Source organism: Rhinolophus ferrumequinum, chromosome 13, assembly GCF_004115265.2.
Source record: "Rhinolophus ferrumequinum isolate MPI-CBG mRhiFer1 chromosome 13, mRhiFer1_v1.p, whole genome shotgun sequence".
In the NCBI taxonomy this organism is placed as follows: Eukaryota; Metazoa; Chordata; class Mammalia; order Chiroptera; family Rhinolophidae; genus Rhinolophus; species Rhinolophus ferrumequinum.
Window position 1 is genome coordinate 2,167,787 of NC_046296.1, and position 20,360 is coordinate 2,188,146.

General features: G+C 41.0%; 1 protein-coding gene across 2 annotated transcripts in view; it reads right to left on the reverse strand.

Annotated features, from left to right (window-relative positions):
* Nucleotides 1–20,360, reverse strand: part of TMEM182 (transmembrane protein 182) — a 74,640-nt gene that overhangs the window by 10,800 nt on the left and 43,480 nt on the right. For both annotated transcript variants that reach the window (XM_033124183.1, XM_033124182.1), the window contains exon 4: nucleotides 8,274–8,411. In XM_033124183.1, coding sequence (XP_032980074.1) covers nucleotides 8,274–8,411 — 138 coding nt within the window. The remainder of the gene's footprint in view (nucleotides 1–8,273; nucleotides 8,412–20,360) is intronic.

The following is a 20,360-nucleotide window of genomic DNA, read 5'->3' on the forward strand; positions in this document are numbered from 1 at the left end:
GTTTATCTACCAACGATATAACCACAGTTTGATATGAGCTATTAATTTTCATGTTATCACAGAGCGTAATAACATCCATCTTAATGAACCCTGATTTGTAATAATCACGCTTACAGTTCACATCCTGGTGGGTTGTTACATATCTGTTCACATCGCCATATATAACTTCTATATTACAATTTTTAATATTAATATGTCTTTAGTATAACCATACAATGAGGTTTTTTTCAATTGTATTAATTCTGTGGAAGATAATTATGGTTAATTTTGTTTTTAAATTGTTTCTTAACTTTTCTGAGTAATAAATGTGAACCCCACCCCCCACACACACCAGAAAAGTTAGTTTTTCCGAAAAAATAAACTAGAAGTGCTTAAAAACAATTTAAATTGTGTTTTTGGAATAGTTCTTTATTCATTAAATGAATATGCTATTCTTTTTCTTATAATTAAATTATTCTCATTTTTACATCTCATATTTCAGAAACTGTAAACCTACTAACGCGCAAGGGTCAACCATAAACATTGTCGACTTATCTCCATTCTTCATTTTCTCAGACTTGCCTTCCACTGATTTTTCTCCAATTTTCTGAGATAACCTGAATAAGTTATATAGTTATAAATTCCACAACTGTGCATTTCCATTACATCTATCTGATTCCCAAATATTCATTGCTGCCCACACGTCATCATATTACTTTCAAAATACATGAATTGCCTCTTCTCTTTCATTAAGTCAACTGAACTTATATCACGTCCATTGGAATTCTCAAGTAATTATCACTTTCTTAGACTGGCATAATAATTTTACACAATATATTCAATACTCTATTCTTTTCATAAACAGTTATTGAGAGAATGACCATGAGGGTTTACCCACCTCTACAAGGAATTGGGGAGTTAATCTATAAAGCAGAGTTTCATTTAACGCCACGGAAGTGTTACAACAAGTGAGTTTCAGGAAGTGGCTGGAGAAAACAGGCCTGGATTCTGACTGCCCTGGTTCTGGGTTTACTCTCTAGAAAGCTTGACGCTTTGTTAGGTGAATAACCTTGAGCAAGTTTTTCACTTTCCTGTCCCAGTCTTTTCATTAGTAAAATAGAGAGATAAGGCAAATGCCTACCACAGAAAGCAATCATGAGGAATTAATGGAACTTATAAACATGCCTGGAAGCTGGCAAGCATATAATCAGCACTGGCTAGTTCTATTATTATTATTATTATTATTATTATTACTACTACTACTACTACTACTACTACTACTATTATATTATTATTATTATTAATTATTTTGAACTTTGGCATGTAATCCTGCTGCTAGTGGCTAACACATTGTATTACTTTAACCTCATCTGCTCATGTCTTACTGGAATTGTCCACCAGGTGGCACCAATCACCTCGCAGTCCTGTTACTGAACAGTTTGGAAAGAGTAACATCAGCTGAATCCAGACTTGTGCTTACTCATGTTAAGGACATTTTCTCCTTCAAGTGTCCAGTTAAGCAAACCACAAAGGAGGTATACATTCTTTCTAGGACTCAGCTTATGTGGCTCTGATCATTCAGATGAATCTGTACCTTTGTTCTTCTCTTTCTGTACAAGAAAGTATAAAGGAAAAAAAAAGTCCTCAGAAAATGAGTAACAAAAATTAGTGGAGAAATCAATATGCTTTAGCCATTCACTGATAGTTATTTCTGAGCAAAAGGACTATGTGGAGGGAGCGTGTGGAATGAAACAGAATATTTATACAGACATGAACTCCCTTACAGTACTGAGTCAATAGATGTTAATGACACACATATTTTGGAAAAGGGGAATGAAGCAAATGGAAATGCATTGGGCCTTTCCACCATGACAAACCTAATCCCAAACCAGAGACCTTATTTATAGGCCAGAAAGAATCTTGTCACCTTACACATCTGAGAACTAATAATATGGCATGTGAGTAAAAGCATTCATTGGCCAGGCCTGTCATTCTAGTTGTCAGAAGAACAGAACAGACACACGTTTTTAAAGGTAGTGGGGAATACTTATTTAAGTTTGAAGTTCATGTTTTTCTAGAAAAGTACCACCAAAGCAATTACTGAACGGGCCTCTCACGCTCTAGATTTGTCAAGGCCGGAGCCAACCATAACCCAGAATGTTTGTGATAAAGACTCATACGCCAAGCCCAGGGTGGGGTGGAGAATCATGGCAAGGCAACATCTTTCTAGAGAAATCTCTCTGGGTCTCCTTTCTCCTCTTCAAGCTCTCCCTCCCTTCCATAGCCTTCATCTGGCTGAGATACTGGACACTTAGATTTGAAATGTCCCTTCTGAATTCTTCCTGTGAGGACCTGGGTCCTCATTTTAGTGTCACACAGCTACCGTGTTGGTGCTCCATTCACCAAGGACACGTCTGATTCTAGCAGCTTATTACACAGATTTCTGATAAGCCATGTGGGGAAAAATAAACTTGCAAAGAAGTATCTGAGAAAGAAAAGTCATAAGGCTTTAAAATATTTCTGGAAGTACAACTCTTCAAAGCTCTTTTCTATTTAGTATTAACCAAGGTTGACTTATTCTAGCACTTAACATTTATATAAAATGTCAGATTGAGGGCACTAAAATTCCACATAAAATTGGAAGGAAGGTTTTCCCACACTGTAATAATGTCAGCATCCAAAAACAATAGTTTTCCTGAACAGATTCCCAAATATGACAACTAAAGGCATAAAGCGAGTATATAAGGCATGCAGTTTTAGAAACATAAGACTGACTAGTTTTTCAAGGCCTACTTAGAAAGCAGATCTGGTGTACCTAAGCCTTTCGAATGAGCAAAAGAGACATTCAAACTATTGCTCTATAGTTCATAAAAATCGGAGACACTAATTCTACTACAAGAAGTAGAAGAATGTCTGGTTGATATACCCGTAACCCATAGTTTTTATTAAGCACATTTTTTCTTTTCATCTCCCACCCCCAGCGAGGCACATCTCTGAGTACAGTGTCAAGTCCTGGACTTCAGTGGAATATTCTGTTCCCCATTGGGAAGTTATGCTTGGGATCATCTCGGGAAAGCCTTCTTCCTGCACACTAAGAAAGGCACAGAAGCTTTAGAGAAGCCATTCAGGCAAGAATTCAGTGGCCTTCCTGTCCTGTTCCCCTCACAGAGGCCCCTCGGCTTGTTCCGGGAAAGTGGCTGTTTATAGCCTGGATCTTTCAGTGGACAGACGTGGAGACAGCAGGTGCGAGCCGGGAGATGCGTGTGCCTGTAAGCTTAGAGCGCCTGCCTCGAGGCCGTCAGCAGTTCTTCCCTAATCCCTTCCTGCTCTTGGTCTGTGTTTCCCACACACACCGTCTCCCCTGCTCCTCTGACAGTGGCCATCTTCTCCGGTCTGTGGAGGATGACACGAGGAGCCAGGCATGACACCAAACACCTCCTGTGTGTCATGTGCTCTGTCTCAGCCAAAGGAAAATGAGTGTCCAAAATATTAATAGATCCCTTGGCCTCTGGGAGCTGTTTTTCTCTAGGATTAAAGCAAAAAAAAAAAAAAAGAAGAAAAATCTGTTCTGATATCTTTATCTGATAGAAATATCAGAAGTAAATGTAGAAATAAAAGTGGTTTACTGATGAGCTGCTATAAAACTCACGAATCTTTTGACAGAAAAAAAAGAAAACAAACCACAAGTCCAATTTACTTCTGATTCATTATCCCTGCTAACTATGAGAATTTTACATTCCCTTCACAGCCACCTACCTTTCATATACTACTTTTCTGAAAGAGGGTTCAGGCAGGACACTCGTACAAAGCACTGTCCTGCCGACCAGAAGGAAGCAGGGGTGGCCATGGCAGGATGTGCTCTAGGCTGTTTGTCCCACGTGGCAGAGGACTTACACAGTTCACCCCACTCACTCGGCTCATGGCCCTGGTAATCAACAACAGCTTGAGAAATCCCTGTCTGGCTGAGCAGCACAACCTGCAGTCCCAGAACGGATGCAGGAAGGGAGCCCCCAATTTGTCTACATGTTTCAAAGCACTGATTACCTCCACGTTCCAAAGGACTGGTTACCTCCACGTTCCAAAGGGCTAGTTACCTCCACGTTCCAAAGGGCTAGTTACCTCCACGTTCCAAAGGACTAGTTAGCTACCTCCACATTCCAAAGGACTGGTTATCTCCACGTTCTATAGGACTGGTTACCTATGAGGTCCCGTCCTCCCACTAATGCACCCTGGGCCTAGAATACGGGCTGTTGCTCTATTCCTCTGACTTACAAGATGCCTCTGTAGCCTCACCAACTTGAGGGTCTAACAAAGGAGTTAGCCAAGATTGAAAGTTTTCAGGAACGCCAACCCAGATGACACTGCCACGTTCTATAATACGTTCAGCAGAAAAAGGGACTCCTAGCTTGTCGTTCAGGTAAAGGTGATTTCAATTGTGAAAGAATAGTCTTCCTGCCCTGATATGCTGGGAAAATACTGGTTTCTAGTGTCTGTGGCTTATCACCCAATGCCAGTGTCCCAGGACACGCGGACCATGTCATCACCCCTTCTTGTACTCTCAGAAGTCTTACTGACGTGCAGCAATTCCTGTGTGGAGGTCCCTTTGCACAGGCATTAGAAATATTCAGCTGTGTCATAATTTTCTCCATAGAATTCAAAGGTTTTGTCATGACATCCCTATCCAGTCTAACTCTTCCTGCATTTTTCCTATCACCTCCAATAACACAGAGTTAGGGGAAGACAAAACTCACCCCATTTGTATCTGAGAGGTTGCCAGGCATCCACATTAAAACAATGTCACCAATTGTTTAGCATTGTGGAGACTCATTGAGACACTAGCTGGGTGTCATCCGTCCTGACAATTCCCATACACTTGGTCCAGAAGGGACTTCCTCGGGGAACACAAGGCCTGGCCGCCTGAGAAAGCACCTGGCCGATGCAGGAAGTGGTAACACACGCCCTCCAAACCTTGCTCTGAGCCTGTGGCCAGAGGGAGAGGAATACCACGGACCCCACCCCTCACTCATACCAACAGCTGCAACGTCAGCGTGCCCAGCCACGCACGGAATGTCCCAGAACAATCTTCCCGATGATGCCAAAGAGCTGTTCTATGTGCACACACCCAGCAATAGCCATTTGGAATTTGGTTCTGCCCTGTCCTAAGGCCACCTGTCCAAATAAAGAGAGAGTGTCCAGTCTCGCTCGTGGCATTGATAAAGCAGCCATAGCAACCACGGGTCCAAGCCACACCTGTTCCTAACTGCCCGCCAGACCACAGCGTGTTGGCACAGGTGGGCAGCATAGGAGAGTGGGTTAGGCATGGAATGACAAAGCAAGTCCTAAAGCGAGAGCAATTCAGGGATACTAGGTGCATGGAATGAGATCTCTTCATCTTGAAAATATAAAATCTAACCAAAGGAAGCATTGTAACTTCCACTGAGCTCAGTAAATGACTATATGCATGGTTCTGTTATAAATGTGGTGCAGAAAAAACCCTGGCTAGGTGACCAACCTAATGCTTGTTTCATATTCTCTTCATCTTTGTATAGCATAGCATGTGAGTTAGTTTTCATCTTCAACTTTGAAAGAATAAGCTGCCTATCAACATTATCTGGGAATGTTAATAACGGAGAATTAGTTGGAAGATTTTTAAAATTCTTCTGTCAGCAAGTATCAAATTTAAGGATGATTTATGGGGCCCATGATGGCTTTAAAAGATTGTGTTTCATGGTGGAAATAGCTGCTATACAGTAAACTTTAGCTATTCCTACAGCATCACTTTTCCTGGCCGAACTGATGAGATAAATAGTAATATTTTATCTCATCCAACAGAATATGCGTCTCTCTTCTTGGGAAACAAACAGTCTGACATTAGCAATAAAGAACTGTGCCCTGAGGAAATTAAGTCAAATCTGAAAGGAAATGTCATAATCGTCCATTTTAGTGGCTTTCAGAATGGGCTCCCAGAACACCTTCGAGACCCCCGAACTCCCAAGGGGCTTTTGCATGAAAACCTGAGCAAGGAAGACCTCAAACCCGTACCCACATGCAACAAAGGATACACTGAAAAAGAAAATCCACTTGTCACAGGCATATGAGAACGTATCAAATGTTTTATCCTTCAACAGAGTTCTCACACTAATGTCCTTTTTTTTTTTTACTTTTATTAAAGTGTAGTTGGCATACAATATTACATTAGCTCAGGTGTACCACATAGGGATTCGACATTCATATGCCTTACCATGTAATCACCACGATAAGTCCAGGTGGATACACTTTGACGCAAATAATAAAATGACCAACAATTTTTTTTCAAAAGCATCAAGTGTGCGCTTGCCTTCCCTCTCCGTCTCTCTCTCAATCCCTAAGACCAAACTCAGGACCAGAGTGTTTCTGAGTTTAAATCGATCGTGCTGCCCATGTGTTAGTACTAATCCACCACTATTACACATTACCTTTATTGACAAAGATTTAAAAAGAAAATCAAGGAATGAGAGAAACAAATAAGTACATATTTTCGCAGAGAGCTATTAATGCTGGGAAGACAGTGGAAAAATATGCACCTTAACTAGACATTTGAATGAAGTGAGTGTAGAATGTGGTTTAGGGGAGAAACAAAGTTTGATAAAGAAGATACTCCTATTTAAGGCACATAAGGTGTTTGGCCTGATGGAATTACGAATTAAAGAAGACAGATGATAAATTATGAGATCCAAGTAAAAGAAGCCCGACACAAAAGGCCACATATTGTGTGATTCCATTTCTATGAACTCTCCAGAACAGGCAAACCCATAGGGACAGAAAGTAGATTAGTGGTTACTCAGGGATCGGGGGAGGGGAGGATGAGGTTTCTTTGTGGGGTGATAAGAATATTCCAGGATCAAATAGTGGTGATATTTGAACCACTCTGTAAATGTACTAGAAAAACACTGCATTATACACTTTAAAATGATAATTTTAAGGTATGTGAATAACATTTCAATTTGTAAAAAGTTATTTAAAAAATTAGGAGCTCAACTGAGTAAATCTGAGCCCTTGATAAAGGCCCTTGAAAAACCAGTGAAGAATTGAAGAATTGAAGTAAAAATTAGATTAAACAAGATTCTTGTTCTGAGATGGGGTTCTTTTTTTTGTTGAACTTGGAGCAGACGACCCATACCTGATTATCCTTTTTATGCCCTCTGCAGAACTCAGCACAATATTATGCAAAAGCTGTGCTTACAGGAACTGTCTGTTAATTGACCATTAATTAAATCATGGTGGGCAACATCATGAACTGTCTTTGCAATGATTATAAAGACAATAAAGCTATCCATTCTGCGCCTTTGCAGTCACTTGCATCTCATAGAAACACGCTGTCCTTCTTACCTGATATTACAATGCAGCATAGTCACGTACACTTTTTGGTCTGAGTCAGGTGGAAGTTTGTATGATTTTCTAGAATTGTTATCTTTACAAAGAACCTTGGGCTTACATTTTCAAGTTAGTGTTCTGGCTTTTACGAAATAAATGAAAAGGGCTTAAAGTTATCCAAGACTCTCCTATTCCACTATTTTTCTATTTGTACTATGATCATTTTAACATGAATTAGAAAGATTAGTGGGAAAGCTGACTAAAATAAGGGTAGGTTTTACAAAGAAGAGTATGTTTAGATAATGCACATGAATCACAATTATGAAAACTGAATGGTAACACTGTCAAGAAAGATGCTCCTTACTTCTGATACATAAATGACGAGGGTTTTCAGTATCATCATGGGGCTATCTTTTTTTTTTTTATTTAATTTATTGGGGTGACAATTGTTAGTAAAATTACATAGATTTCAAGTATACAATTCTGCATTACATCATCTATAAATCCCATTGTGTGTTCACCACCCGGAGTCAGTTCTCCTTCCATCAACTCATGGGGTTATCTTTAAGAGTATACCAAAAAGTTCACCTCTATCCTGATGTTACAGAGGGACATGTTACGACCCCATTTTACAGACAGAAAATGAACAAGGTAAGAGAGGTTTAAAGTCTCTGCCCATGGAGCTTTCCTCTCTAGTGCCCTCTTTGTATGATGTGGACACAATGAGCAAACACTGTCATGCTGATTAAGTGTGTTAGCACGTGGGACAGGGAAAGTGCCTGCAAAAGTGTCGGCTGTACAGTCAGCACTTGAGAAATACTAGACACAAAGATTACTGTATTCCTACTACTAGAAGCCGGATACCTGAAACTATAAATGAAAAACACAATGCCGTGGAGAAAACCCCTGGCTAGAAGTCACGCCCACAGCGCAGTACGTACCTGCAGCCACATAGGAGCCTCCCCCGACTTTGTAGAGAAGGTGGCTGGCGAAGGGCGCTGCACAGATGATCAGAAAGCTGGCGGTGACCACAGTGACTACCCCCAGGAGCATCAGGACCGCCCAGAAACCACGGTAAACTGGAGACCACGGCAGAAAAGGAGAGAAGAAAAGCACGCTTAGTCGGTGAACCCAGTAGCCTATGGCTCAGCCGGTTTCTTTCCTTTTCATTTCTCTAATGTCAGCCACAGCACTGCCGGGCAGAATCCCAGGCGACGGGTCCTAACTTAATCTTTAAACGGAAACCTTATCAGTTGACTGGACTCTATGATATCGACCTTCAATCATCATGCTTGGGGTTGGCACCATACACATACTTAATATACTTTGGGGAGTCAGTTTTCTGACCAGATTTTCCCTTTTAGGAAAGGGGACACCGGAAGTTCTAGAAAGGGGACTCTTGAGTTAGTTGGGACACATATACCTTGTTTCCCCGAAAATAAGATCTAGCCGGACAATCAGCTCTAATGCGTCTTTTGGAGCAAAAATTAATATAAGACCCGGTCTTATTTTACTATCATATAAGACCAGGTATAATATATAATATAATATAATATAATATAATATAATATAATATAATATAATATAATATAATATAATATAATATTAATACCTGGTATCGTTTTACTATAAAACCCGGTCTTACACAATATGTTGTATAAGAGCGGATCTTACATTAATTTTTGCTCCAAAAGACGCATTACAGCTGATGGTCCAGCTAGGTCTTATTTTCAGGGAAGCACGGCAGTAATCAAATAAAAAGGAATTCCAATAACTGATTTTGAGCAGTATAATTATCAATCTGTTAAACAAATCTATCATTTCCCAAAGGCTGTACACTAAAATTCCTTTCGGTATAAGCAAGGGAAAGCTCAGTGAAACATATTAGTCAAATTGCAATTTTTTTAATGAAAATATAGAAACTTTATATAAAAGAAAGAATGATTTTTCTCAAAAAGCCCACCTGGCAAAGAACAAAAAAAGAATGTCCATGATCTGGAGTGTCAAAAAGAGAAAGCAGGCTGGGAAAATGGGAATGTGAGGGGAGGAGTCATTGCAGTGAAGTGGGAAGGAAGGCTGGAGTTTTATGTGGATAACGAAGTCTTGAAGACAGGAATCAAAGGCCGGCATTTAAGTCATATGGCGATGCTGTGATTGGGCAGAGCCTTCCAGGTGTGCTGCGACAGGAAGTATTCTGTGGTTGTACTCAGACACGGCCGAGAGCAGAGAGGTGAAGAAGTACCCATGGGTTTGGAGGGTAGGAAGCAAGAGTGACAGCCTGGGAGCCACGTACTTTCCGTCCCTGTCCCACCAAAGTTTACTAGACAGTTGGCAGCTTCACATTTTACATTTTGATTCACTTCATTTACTTCATGGTCTATCACATGACAGGTTCTGCGGCAGGTGCCAGGGGTAAAAACAGCAATAAGAAAAGACAGAGAATAAGGAACCCATTCTGTCGCTCCCCTGATCACACTAAAACCAGAAAAATATGGCAAACAACTACCTGATGACTCTAAAAAGTATAAACGATACCAAGTGGATTAAGGAGGGAAGTCAAACGTGTAACTGAGATCAACTCAACTATAAAGAGCCTTCTGGGTTTTTCCTTTTTCCTCCTCTTGGATTTGGCCTAAGCACAAATCAATTGGGAACTTTGAAAAGGTACAAACAGAGAAAAACAAAAAAGAAACAAACAAAAAACTCTAGATAAGGCCATTGTTCTGGTTAGAGAAACAGGAAAATGGGCCCCTACAAGCCAGAGTTTGGGGAAAATCCCTAGGTTTCTTATTTTTCTCTTTTTGTTTCTCCAGTCAGGCTTCAAGGCCAGCTTTAAAAGCAGATTTGCACAGCTGCCCCACGGGAGGCCTGGGCATCTAAGATCCCAAATGATGATTCAACCCTTTGGGCAGAACAATCAGAGAAAGGGACCCGTATTGTGCAAAGAATCACTGTTATGTGTCTTCTCTTTTCCTTTGCACTGTGATACAATTGCACAGAACTGTGCCAGAGCACAGGAGGTCAACTGTGAAAGGTTCCCATCTTTCTAGCCAGAAAAACTGGGAAAAGGGGCCCTGGAAGCCAAAGGGTGTACGGGAAATCCCACAGACGAGAGAGCTGGAGAATCTCTAATTCTGTGTTTGAATGCCACAAGTAATGAGCTCACTCCCCAAGTTGCATGTGTGCACAAAACACCCAGAGAAGTATAACAAAGGCTTTGAGAGCTGAATTACAGTACAGGACCCTCCCCCACCCCAAGTACCAGAGCAAGCCATGAATGGTGGATGCCCCAGCAGACCCAAGCAGCATAGCAAAGACTCTGAAAACTGAAATGACATTGAAACCAGTTCCACAGAACAAAAGAACAGACCATGCAGGATCAAACAACAAATCAATATTCTCCAAATAATTTAAATGGTATGCAAACCTGACAATGTAATATTCAAAATGTCCAGGATACAATAAAAATTACTTGACATGTGTCAATTATCAGATAGAATTTAAATCAGCTATTAGAACCTTTTTCCATGAACTAAGGAGAACAATCTTGAAATGAATAGAAAGATAGACATTCTTAGAAGAGAAATAGAGCTATAAAAAAGAACTACACTGAAGTTTTAGAGTTCAAAAATATAATATATGAAATTAAAAACCCATTAGATAAGCTCAATAGAATGGAGATGAGAGAGGAAAGAGCAAGTGAACTTGAAGAATGAGCAACAGAAATTATCTGATCTGAACAATAGAAAGAAAAGAGATTGAAAACAAAAATGACTAGTCTCAGGGACTTGTGGAACCATATCAAAAGATCTCATATTTGTGCCACTGGAGTCTCTACAGCAGAGGCAAAAGATATTGGTATATAAAGAACAATCATGGAAATGATACCTGAAAACTTCCCAAATTTGGTGAAAGATGAATTTACACATACAAGAAGCTCAACAAACTCCAAAAAGTATAAACAAACAAACAAACAAACAAAAATCAGCCCAGACACACAATAATAAAATTACTGAAAACCAAGGACAAAGAAAAAGTCTTAAAAGCAGGCAGGGTGGGGTGGGTAGGACAACATATTATTATTTATTTATTTATTTATTTATTTATTTTAAATTTTAATTGGGGAATATTAGGGAACAGGGTGTTTTTCCAGGACCCATCAGCTCCAAGTCAAGTTGTTGTTTTCAATTTAGTTGTGGAGGGCACAAGTCAGCTCCAAGTCAAGTCATTTTTTTCACTCTAGTTGTGGAGGGTGCAGCTTACTGGCCCATGTAGGAATCGAACCGGCAACCTTGGTATTATGAGCACTGCGCTCTAACCAACTGAGACAACCGGCTGCCCAGGGATGACATATTAAACAGAGGGAACAATAGTTCCAAAGACCGCAAGTGTCTCATGAGAAATGATGGCAGCCAGAGGATAGTGAAACACCTTTAAGGTGCCAGAAGACCTAGCAACCTAAAATTCTGTGTCTAGTAAAAATATTTTTGAGGAATGAAGGTGACAGAAAGCCGTTTCTCAAGGGCGAAAACAGGATTTGTCGCTAGCAGACTTCTCCAAAGACATGCAAAAGAAATTTCATTAGGCTGAAGGGAAATGACACCAGAAACTTCAGGAATGAAGGAAGAGAAAAAGGTGAATATCTGTATAAATATAGTAGAATATTTTTCTCATGTTAATTTATTGAAAATATATTTGACTGTTGAAATATGAAAAATATACTGTTAGCATAATACAGTAAAGAATTGTAGATTTTGGAATCAGAGTAACCTGAGTATTTACACTTATGTGTGATGTATAACCTTGAACCAGTTACTTCAGCTTCCTGAATTTCTATCACTTCTGTAAGTTAGGGATGTTTGCATCCATCCTTTAGAGCCAGTGGGAGAATTATTAATAATGTATGTGAAGTGTGTGGCACATAATAGAAACCAAAGAATGGCATTTATTTTGTAGTTGTTTTTATTGCTGCTATTGTTAAAATTGCATTAAAACGACACAGCAGGTGGTATTGCGTTCAGTAATAGGAAAGGAAATTAGTTCCCTCAGAGAGCCTTGCACACCGTTTCTCATGTACCATTGGCATTTGGAAATCCCTTTCGGTTAGAGCTGAGAGTGTACCACAGAAGTTGTATTAGATTGTCAATGCGTAAAGGTCCACTAAGTTCTCATACCGTTTTCCATGGACGGTTCCCTGTCCATTAACCACTAAGAAGGCATTGGCCATGTTTTATACAACGTGGCCCTACTCCTATACACCCAAATGCGGTCAGACACCTGACAAAAAGACAGCCAAAACATGGTGACCTCTGACCCCTGCTTCTGTTTTGAAAAGACAAGTTGGGTTCCTGAGAACTGGAAAACTGGGAAAGTGAGGGAATTAGTAGCAGGGTTGAAGTGAAAAGAAAGCGCTGGCAGCTGTGTCCAGAAGAGCCATGGTAAGCTAAGGCCACGTACAAGGAAGAAGGCAGGAATTATGAATCAAGACACAGGGAAGGCAGGAAAAGCAGGGCAAGCCTCTACACAGAGAGAAGAAGAAAACATGTGGCGAAGGAGAGAAAGAGAGCCAGACAAAAATGGGGATGAATGGTCCTCAGAGCTCCTGTTGCTCCTGACAACTGCTCATGCCTGTCCTTTCATTTGCTCTGGCAAAGTGGCCTGACTTTTGATTCTGAGTCCCATGTAAAAAGCAGGCAACAGATCTGTATCTAAGGGAAGGGGGACCTGGCTACCTGGAGAGTTGTAACCATACAGAAATAACTTCCAAATGAGGTTCTTTACTGCAGTCTCTGACTACGTGCTTTATTTACTGCCTGTGTGTCAGCATTCAGAATTGCATAACTTCAAGACTATTTCAAAATGGCTTGGAACTTCCCGTTTCTTAGCTAATTATATATTACCTAGTTTGCATAGGTGGCACACTTGGATTCCAGACTTAAAATGTTTGGTCGTCATGAAGAATCGTCTTGCGGAACTGGGTACAGTTGTTTCACTGTCTAGAGCAGGAGTGTCCAAACTTTTTTCAACGTTTTTCACCAAGGGCCATATGCAGTAAAAAACACAAACAGCCGGGCCACTCACTCGAGGTGAAGTACGTATTGCCTCACCTGGTTTATTTAAGTAAACTAAATCTATTTTTGGAATTTGCTGCGGGCCAATTAACAATGGATCGCAGGACGCAGTTTGGACACCCCTGGTCTAGAGTATAGTGAGACAATCAGTATCCTTCATGTAAAGTGAATTAAGTACATGTTTTGGGAGTGAAACACGATACTGGGGCCCCTCCATGCACTAATTTGTGACTCTGATGGACATCAGTTTTTCCATGTATAAAACAATATCCTTCACCTAAGTTTATAGTAAGGATTGAGAAAATACATGGAAAGTAGCATGCAGGAAGCACCCAAATATATTTGCTGTTATTAATTACTACGTATCTTGTAATATAATGTTCTTGCTAACAACGCAGTTGACACTTAAAAGATAGGTACAAATCTCATGGATCTACGATGAGGACAAGCTTTCAGTATATTTATATATATGTAAAATTTTGGTGGCAAGGGTGTTTTTGTTTGTTTTTGTTTGGTTAGTAGTTTACATTGATCAGACTCCTGATCTTGAACGTATCTCAGAGAACACTTCGTCTGTTTTCTTGTTTATATGAGCCCATTAAAACTGCAAAGCTTTCTCTTTAAAAGCTTTGGACTACCAAGTGAAAACGTCTCTAAAAATCAATGTGTACCATTAAACACAATTCAATGCTTAACTTAAACCATACTGAATTTCTATTAGTTCCTATTAGAATATGAAGCCAGATTTACAATATAAATAGATTTACATGTAATCTGTATCGCCACAATTTGAATTAATTAGAGGAAAGCATCACCTGAATCTGTAAAAGGCCAGAAGTAACAGCTATTTTCAAAGAAATGAAGTTGATTCTACATAAATTCATGAATTGACCTAACAAAGTACTCCTTTGTCAAATGTGGTAATGATAAGATTGACTAGTAATTAGTCTAACAACAGATCTTACAGAAATGGTTCTCGAGTCCTCAGTTTACTTTCCTGAATAAACTTTCACCCTCACAGTGTTACGTTCACTACCAACTTGTTTAGACTTCATTCTAGTAGGTCTAGAATCATCAGCCCAGACAGAGGACACTGAAGGGTCATGGTAGTATATTCTGTGTAAGTGTATCACTTCATATTTGTATAATGTTTTCACTTATATGCAGCATTTTCAAGTTTTCACTTGAGGACTATCCTGTTATCTTTCAACAGAGAAAAGAGATAGCAGCAGGTCTGTAGACACTGTCTAGTTTGTTCAATAAGAGTGTATATAGAATACAAAACTATGCCCTCATGTCTCAGTTTTATTCATAAAAAGCACATAACATAAAGAGTATTAACTGCATTGCAAATTCAAATTTCAGCTTCAGACTTATCTCGGGTATGCCTAAAAGGTCAAATTCCAAAGGGGCATAAATAGGAAGCATAGGGAAACATGGGTTAAGAATCGTGTTCCAGGGAGGAAACATAAGTATCATCCCAAACTTCAGGACAGACACAAACGGACTAGTAATTATGCACATTACTATGTGTGCATGTGTGTTTGTATATGTTGTGAGTGTATAGATTACCAGAGAAGCTAATGGCAGTATTGGCATCTATTCTGAATTCCAGGGAAAGGCTTAAAACAATAAAACCCTACCATGATTTCTTTTTCCAGTAGGAATGGAATGAAAACGCACTAAGACCTCATTAATGCAGACAATGAGCAGAAGCAGCCTGAAATTTTAACTGGATGATTTGAGCCGAAGTTCCATTCCAAGCCATTTACATCCAGCCAGTAACTCAAACTGGTGTCTCACAAGGGACCTCCGAGAGGGGCCCTGCCAGTTGGCCTGTGAATGGCTGACCACCTAAAGCTACCAACATATTTTGATGGCTCTCTAGCTTCCAAGCTCCAAAAACTGCTACAGTGAGACATAATCCCAGCGAGGAGAAAGCAAATATGGTTAACGCTGTGTGGTAGGTGCCCCAGCAGAGAAATGCACAGAACAGCATGGAGCCGAACGGGCTGTTGCACAGAGGCCACTATCTCTGGGCTGAAGGGGAGGGCGGAAAGCACGACTGGACTGTGGGTCGCTGTGCTGAGTCTTATGTCTGCCTAGAATTTCATTAGGCAGAAGGCTGAGGAAGGTCATTCCAATCAGACTATGGAAGCGGTCCATGGATGGGGGAAGAGAAAGCCACTCCAGGCAATGGCCACCCAGGTGGGTGAGCAGAACAGAAATGAGGGACTAGAAGAGTGGTCAGAACCTTCTAGGCCACTCAGAAAGAGATGGTCCTTCATCACATGGGTCCCCGGGAGCCCACAAAGCGTAGGCATCAGAAATGATAGCCAAAAAAATGATAGCCACATTTGTATCAGAATATCATTCTTGCAACTGTACAGAGAATGAGCTGGCAAGAAAAAGGATAGAACAAAGAAAACTAGTTAGTTACGACAGCAACCCCAGCAAGGGCCTGAAGCTGGGCAGTCGGGATAGAGGTGAAATAAGCTTTAGTAAAACTGTTGTTATGGATGGTGAGAACCCAGCAAGAATAAAGACTGTCTTCATTGTTTTCTTTTGTATGCCAAACTGCTTGTTCTTTTAAGATATTAGCAAATCTCTTGATTTCACAATACTATAATTCACATAACAAACCCTCTTTCTTTCATACGGAGTAAAGTGGAAAAAGTCAACCCACAGGATCACAATTCCAAATTCACAGTGTTTTGATAAATAATTGTGTTGTATATATAAAATGTAAACATTGTATTTTCAGTGTAAAGATAAACTTGTGTTATTCATTTTTCAAAACTTGCTATCTTGCCTCACAAAGCTGTTTCACAAATCGAATCCTATGTTCTCATACATCCTCAAGCACACACAACGTGAAGTGCTACAAAATGAAGCCAAAACACTGGCACCTCCACCCGACACCCTCCCCAACCTCCCCCATGTGCTGCGGGAGCCTTAGCAGGGGCTTTGCCCTGCGTCTCCACACACAACTTGTCTTGGCAGCGCTGGGCTGGTCTAAAAATACAGTCCAGCCTGCCCCAAAGCAGGACAGGCTGTACAGTGTGTCTGTGTCTGGGCGCCGCGGCCGCCGACACACCAAGCCCAGTCACGTGCTCTGCACAGGCCGCTGATTTTCCAGGACAAGAAGAACATGCAGGAACAGGAGGGAGTGTATTTACTTCCCTACTGTAAACACTGGCGGTGCAGGAAAAGCTGACAGGGAGGAAGTGCCTTGGGCAGGCTGGGCAGGGCCCTCGCCTTCCATGCTGGGCGTGACCTTGGGAAGTCCCTGGAACAGGAGAAGAAGGGGTTCCTTCACATGGGCAGCGAGCTTTGCAGGTTGGAGAGGCCATCCACGGCCATTATCTCGTGTGCACCACTAACGACCTTGGGGGCTAGCAATGGGGCAGGGCGGCTTTGCATCTTAGAGGCAGAAGCGGTGGTGGTGGCTACAGTGGCAGGAGTAAGTGTGGGACGGACGCAACTCGATAATAGCAGCAGCCAATGTCTTCCAGGTCACAGCAGTGAGGAAACCAAGGCTCTCAGAGTGAGGTGTGGGGGATCAGAATAACGCCAGCCAACACGTGCCACTTTGGCATAAGGGTTACTTTATTCTGGGTGCAAATGTGAATCAATGCATGCAGAAGGAAACCTAGGAGTTTTCCTTGGCTGACTAAAAGCAAAAACTTTTGAGAATGAAGACAGCCATAAATCCCACCTTCCAGGGGAATTTCAGGGCCATGAAAAGACGTCAGCACCGAGATGGTCTGCATACTTTAAAAAGTGTATAAATCCTCAGGCCTATCTGCCTCTTTGCGTCTTCACTTTCCTATGAAGGTCTCCATATGTATATGTAATAATAAACTTTTTCCATGTAAATCTGTCTTGTTACAGTCCAGTTGGCAGGGCCCCAGCCACTGAATCTAAGGGGCAGAGGAAAAAGCCTTTCCCCCTTCCAGTGGCATTGTGTACAAAGCCACTCAGATCCTAATACAGGGGCGAGAGGAACACCCAGGGCTCAACCTCCAGCTCCAAGGTCTCCCCTTGACCCCTGCAGTCTCAGGGGGCCTGGACTGGCGGCTCCCATCCCTGCCTGGCTTCAGAGCCACTTGGAGGGCTTGAACACAATACCCAGTCAGGATCCCAAACCAGACCAACGGAATGAGGATCTCTGAGGGTGGGCACAGCAACCATATTTTAAAAGCCCCCTAGGGAAAAGGAAATGCAGCCAGGTTGAGGACCCCTGGACTCTTGAGCCCCTGAACTGCTAATTTTATAGAGAAGGTGCTGTACCGATGCAGTGGCTCAGCTTTTATAGGTATTCTTTCCTCTGTCACCACAGCAATCCCTATTTTGTATTTTACAGACGAGCCTCAGAGAGGTTAAGTAGAGTTCCAAAAATTAAAAGACCAGTGAAGGACAAGGGCAAAATTTGAACTCAGGGCTGTATGCACTCAGTCTCAGACGCCATCAGTATCTACGTTTGCTGTATTTTTTTCAAATAAATTGTCACTCCTCCCTCTAAGCCTTCTAGGCTCAAATCCCCCCACTCTGGCTCCTCCTACCTTATCTTCCGGAAACCTGAAATTATACTGCCATTTCCTGGGCGGGGGGCGTGGGGGGGGAATGCTGATATCCTGCCTCTGGGCTTTTGCAGTACAGTTTCCTCTAGCTGGAATAAACAGCCTTCCTACTTGTCCCTCGAGGTCCATTCAAGCATCCTTCCCTCCTTGAAGGGACATAGGACAGCTACTCCCTCATCTCCACCAAAAGGCAGGAGAGTGTAAACTCAGTAGGAATATAGACAGATTCCAGAGTTGCAATACCCCTTACCAGGTGTGTGACCTTCGGTGAGTTACTTAACTTCTCTGTGCCTTACTTTTCTTCCCCAAAATGTGCTAATAATGATACCTATTTTATAGTGTTAAGAGGATTGAAAGCGTTCACACAGATTGACACTTAGCAACGTGGTCCTGACCCAGGCCAGTCCTTGGACTTAGACCTCTGTTTTGTCTTTCCTTCTGTACACCTCCACCTCCACTTCCTGACTACGAATTCCTTCAGGTAGACTCACTTTTGCTCGTCTTCCTAAACTAGGGGAAGTTTTCTACCTGGCATGTAAGACATGCCCAATAACATGCGAAGGAGTGATTGATCAATAATTGATCACTCCTTCTCCACTGAAATCTCACAGTACAAAGTCCAAGTTTGTGGAAAATTTAAGGGCCCTGGAACAGAATGAAACTAACTCATTCAAAAAGAAAAGAATCCATGGTCTCAACCTCATTACAGCAATAGTTGAAGAATCTTTACCACTGAAACCCCCACTAAGGAGAAACAGACACTTGAAAAGAAGAGCTGAGGAATCAAGTGATGAGATGCTATCGCCTAGGCTGGAAGTAAGAGTACTCAGGACTCCCCACACTCCTGAACACCCAGGGCACGAAAGTGAGTCAAGGACATCAGGAATGTCTGTGTTTCTGTCCAATTCTAAACATGCCAGGATAGAGAAGTGTTTACTCATTTGCCAATTCCCCCTTAGGAAAAATCTGATTTATACCTGAAAAGACTTGTTATCCTTTATATTAAGCCATGAAACGGACATTTTTAGGATCACTTTATTCATATACTTTTTTAAACATTAGCTTTGAACCTGCTTACCCAAACCTTTTTTTAGAAACATTGAAAATAATTATAGCAAAGTCTTGTTTACTTAGTTGGAAATATTCCATTGTAAGTATTCAACGCCTCTGAGTCTTAAGTTTTTATATCTTTAAAGTGATTTGTCTCTACATTTCTACCATCCTAGAAATCACATTTCTCCAGGGAATTTTATGGTCTTTTTATTACAATCACACATCAACACATTCTCTTAGGGATATGATTCAAAAGTAGTTTGTACTATTTAGGAATTTTACAGCATTAAAATGATTTGATAAACAGGTCAACAGGATCAAATATATAGTGATGGAAGGAGAACTGACTCTGGGTGGTGAACACACAGTGTGATATATAGATGATGTATTACAGAATCATACACATGAAACCTATGTAACTTTACTAACCATTGTCACCTCAACAAATGTTAAAAAAATGATTTGATATTCCCCCTTCTATTGTTATCATAGAACACTCTACAAAAGAACTAGTTAACAACTAAACTGAATCCCACTCTTTTCATCCACCTGTGCTCAAACACTGACTGAAAAAAAATCTACCTTGTATCAGGCACTGTGCTAGGTAAATACTTCCTGGTGATAGGACATGAAAAAAAGTATAACGTGTGCCATTGAGCAGTCTAACAGGAGAGAAAGAAATACACAATCAGGTGACTATCAGCTATCCGAAGCGCAAGGAGAAAACTATAAGGTATATTACGTAAGAATAGATAAAGGGTTCTTGACCCCATCTTGGCATATTGCAGAAGGCTTCTTGGAGGAGGTGATTCTTAAAGGAGAAAGCAAAAGTGCAGGAAATGGAGCCAGAGAGCAGAAATCACAAGCCAAGGAAACTAAGGAGGAAAGCAGGCGTGCGCAAGTAACGTGTGAAGGCACAGGAGTGAATGAAAGCTTTGGTGTTAGAGGAAGTGGCTAGAGAGAGAAAACAGGGGGGCCATGCTGATCCTTGTGGGTTGTTTCACAGGGGAACATTTCGGCCCACGTTGTGTGACACTTTCCCTGCAAATGACATGAAAAACCACTGACTAACTTACATTAATATTGGCCTTTTGCCCACATGGAGCTTCGATCTGTCAATAATCATCAGACAACTGACAAAACGTTTGTAGTCTGGCTGTGTGTGGAGGGAGATAGTTTCAGTGAGAAACAGACAAAGAAAAAGCAGAAAAACACATACTCCCTTTTTTTCTCACAGAAATTATATTTTCCTAACTTTCTTTTTTTCCTCTGAAGGGGTAAAATACTGAGATAAAGCCACAAAAAAAAAAATAAAAAAAAA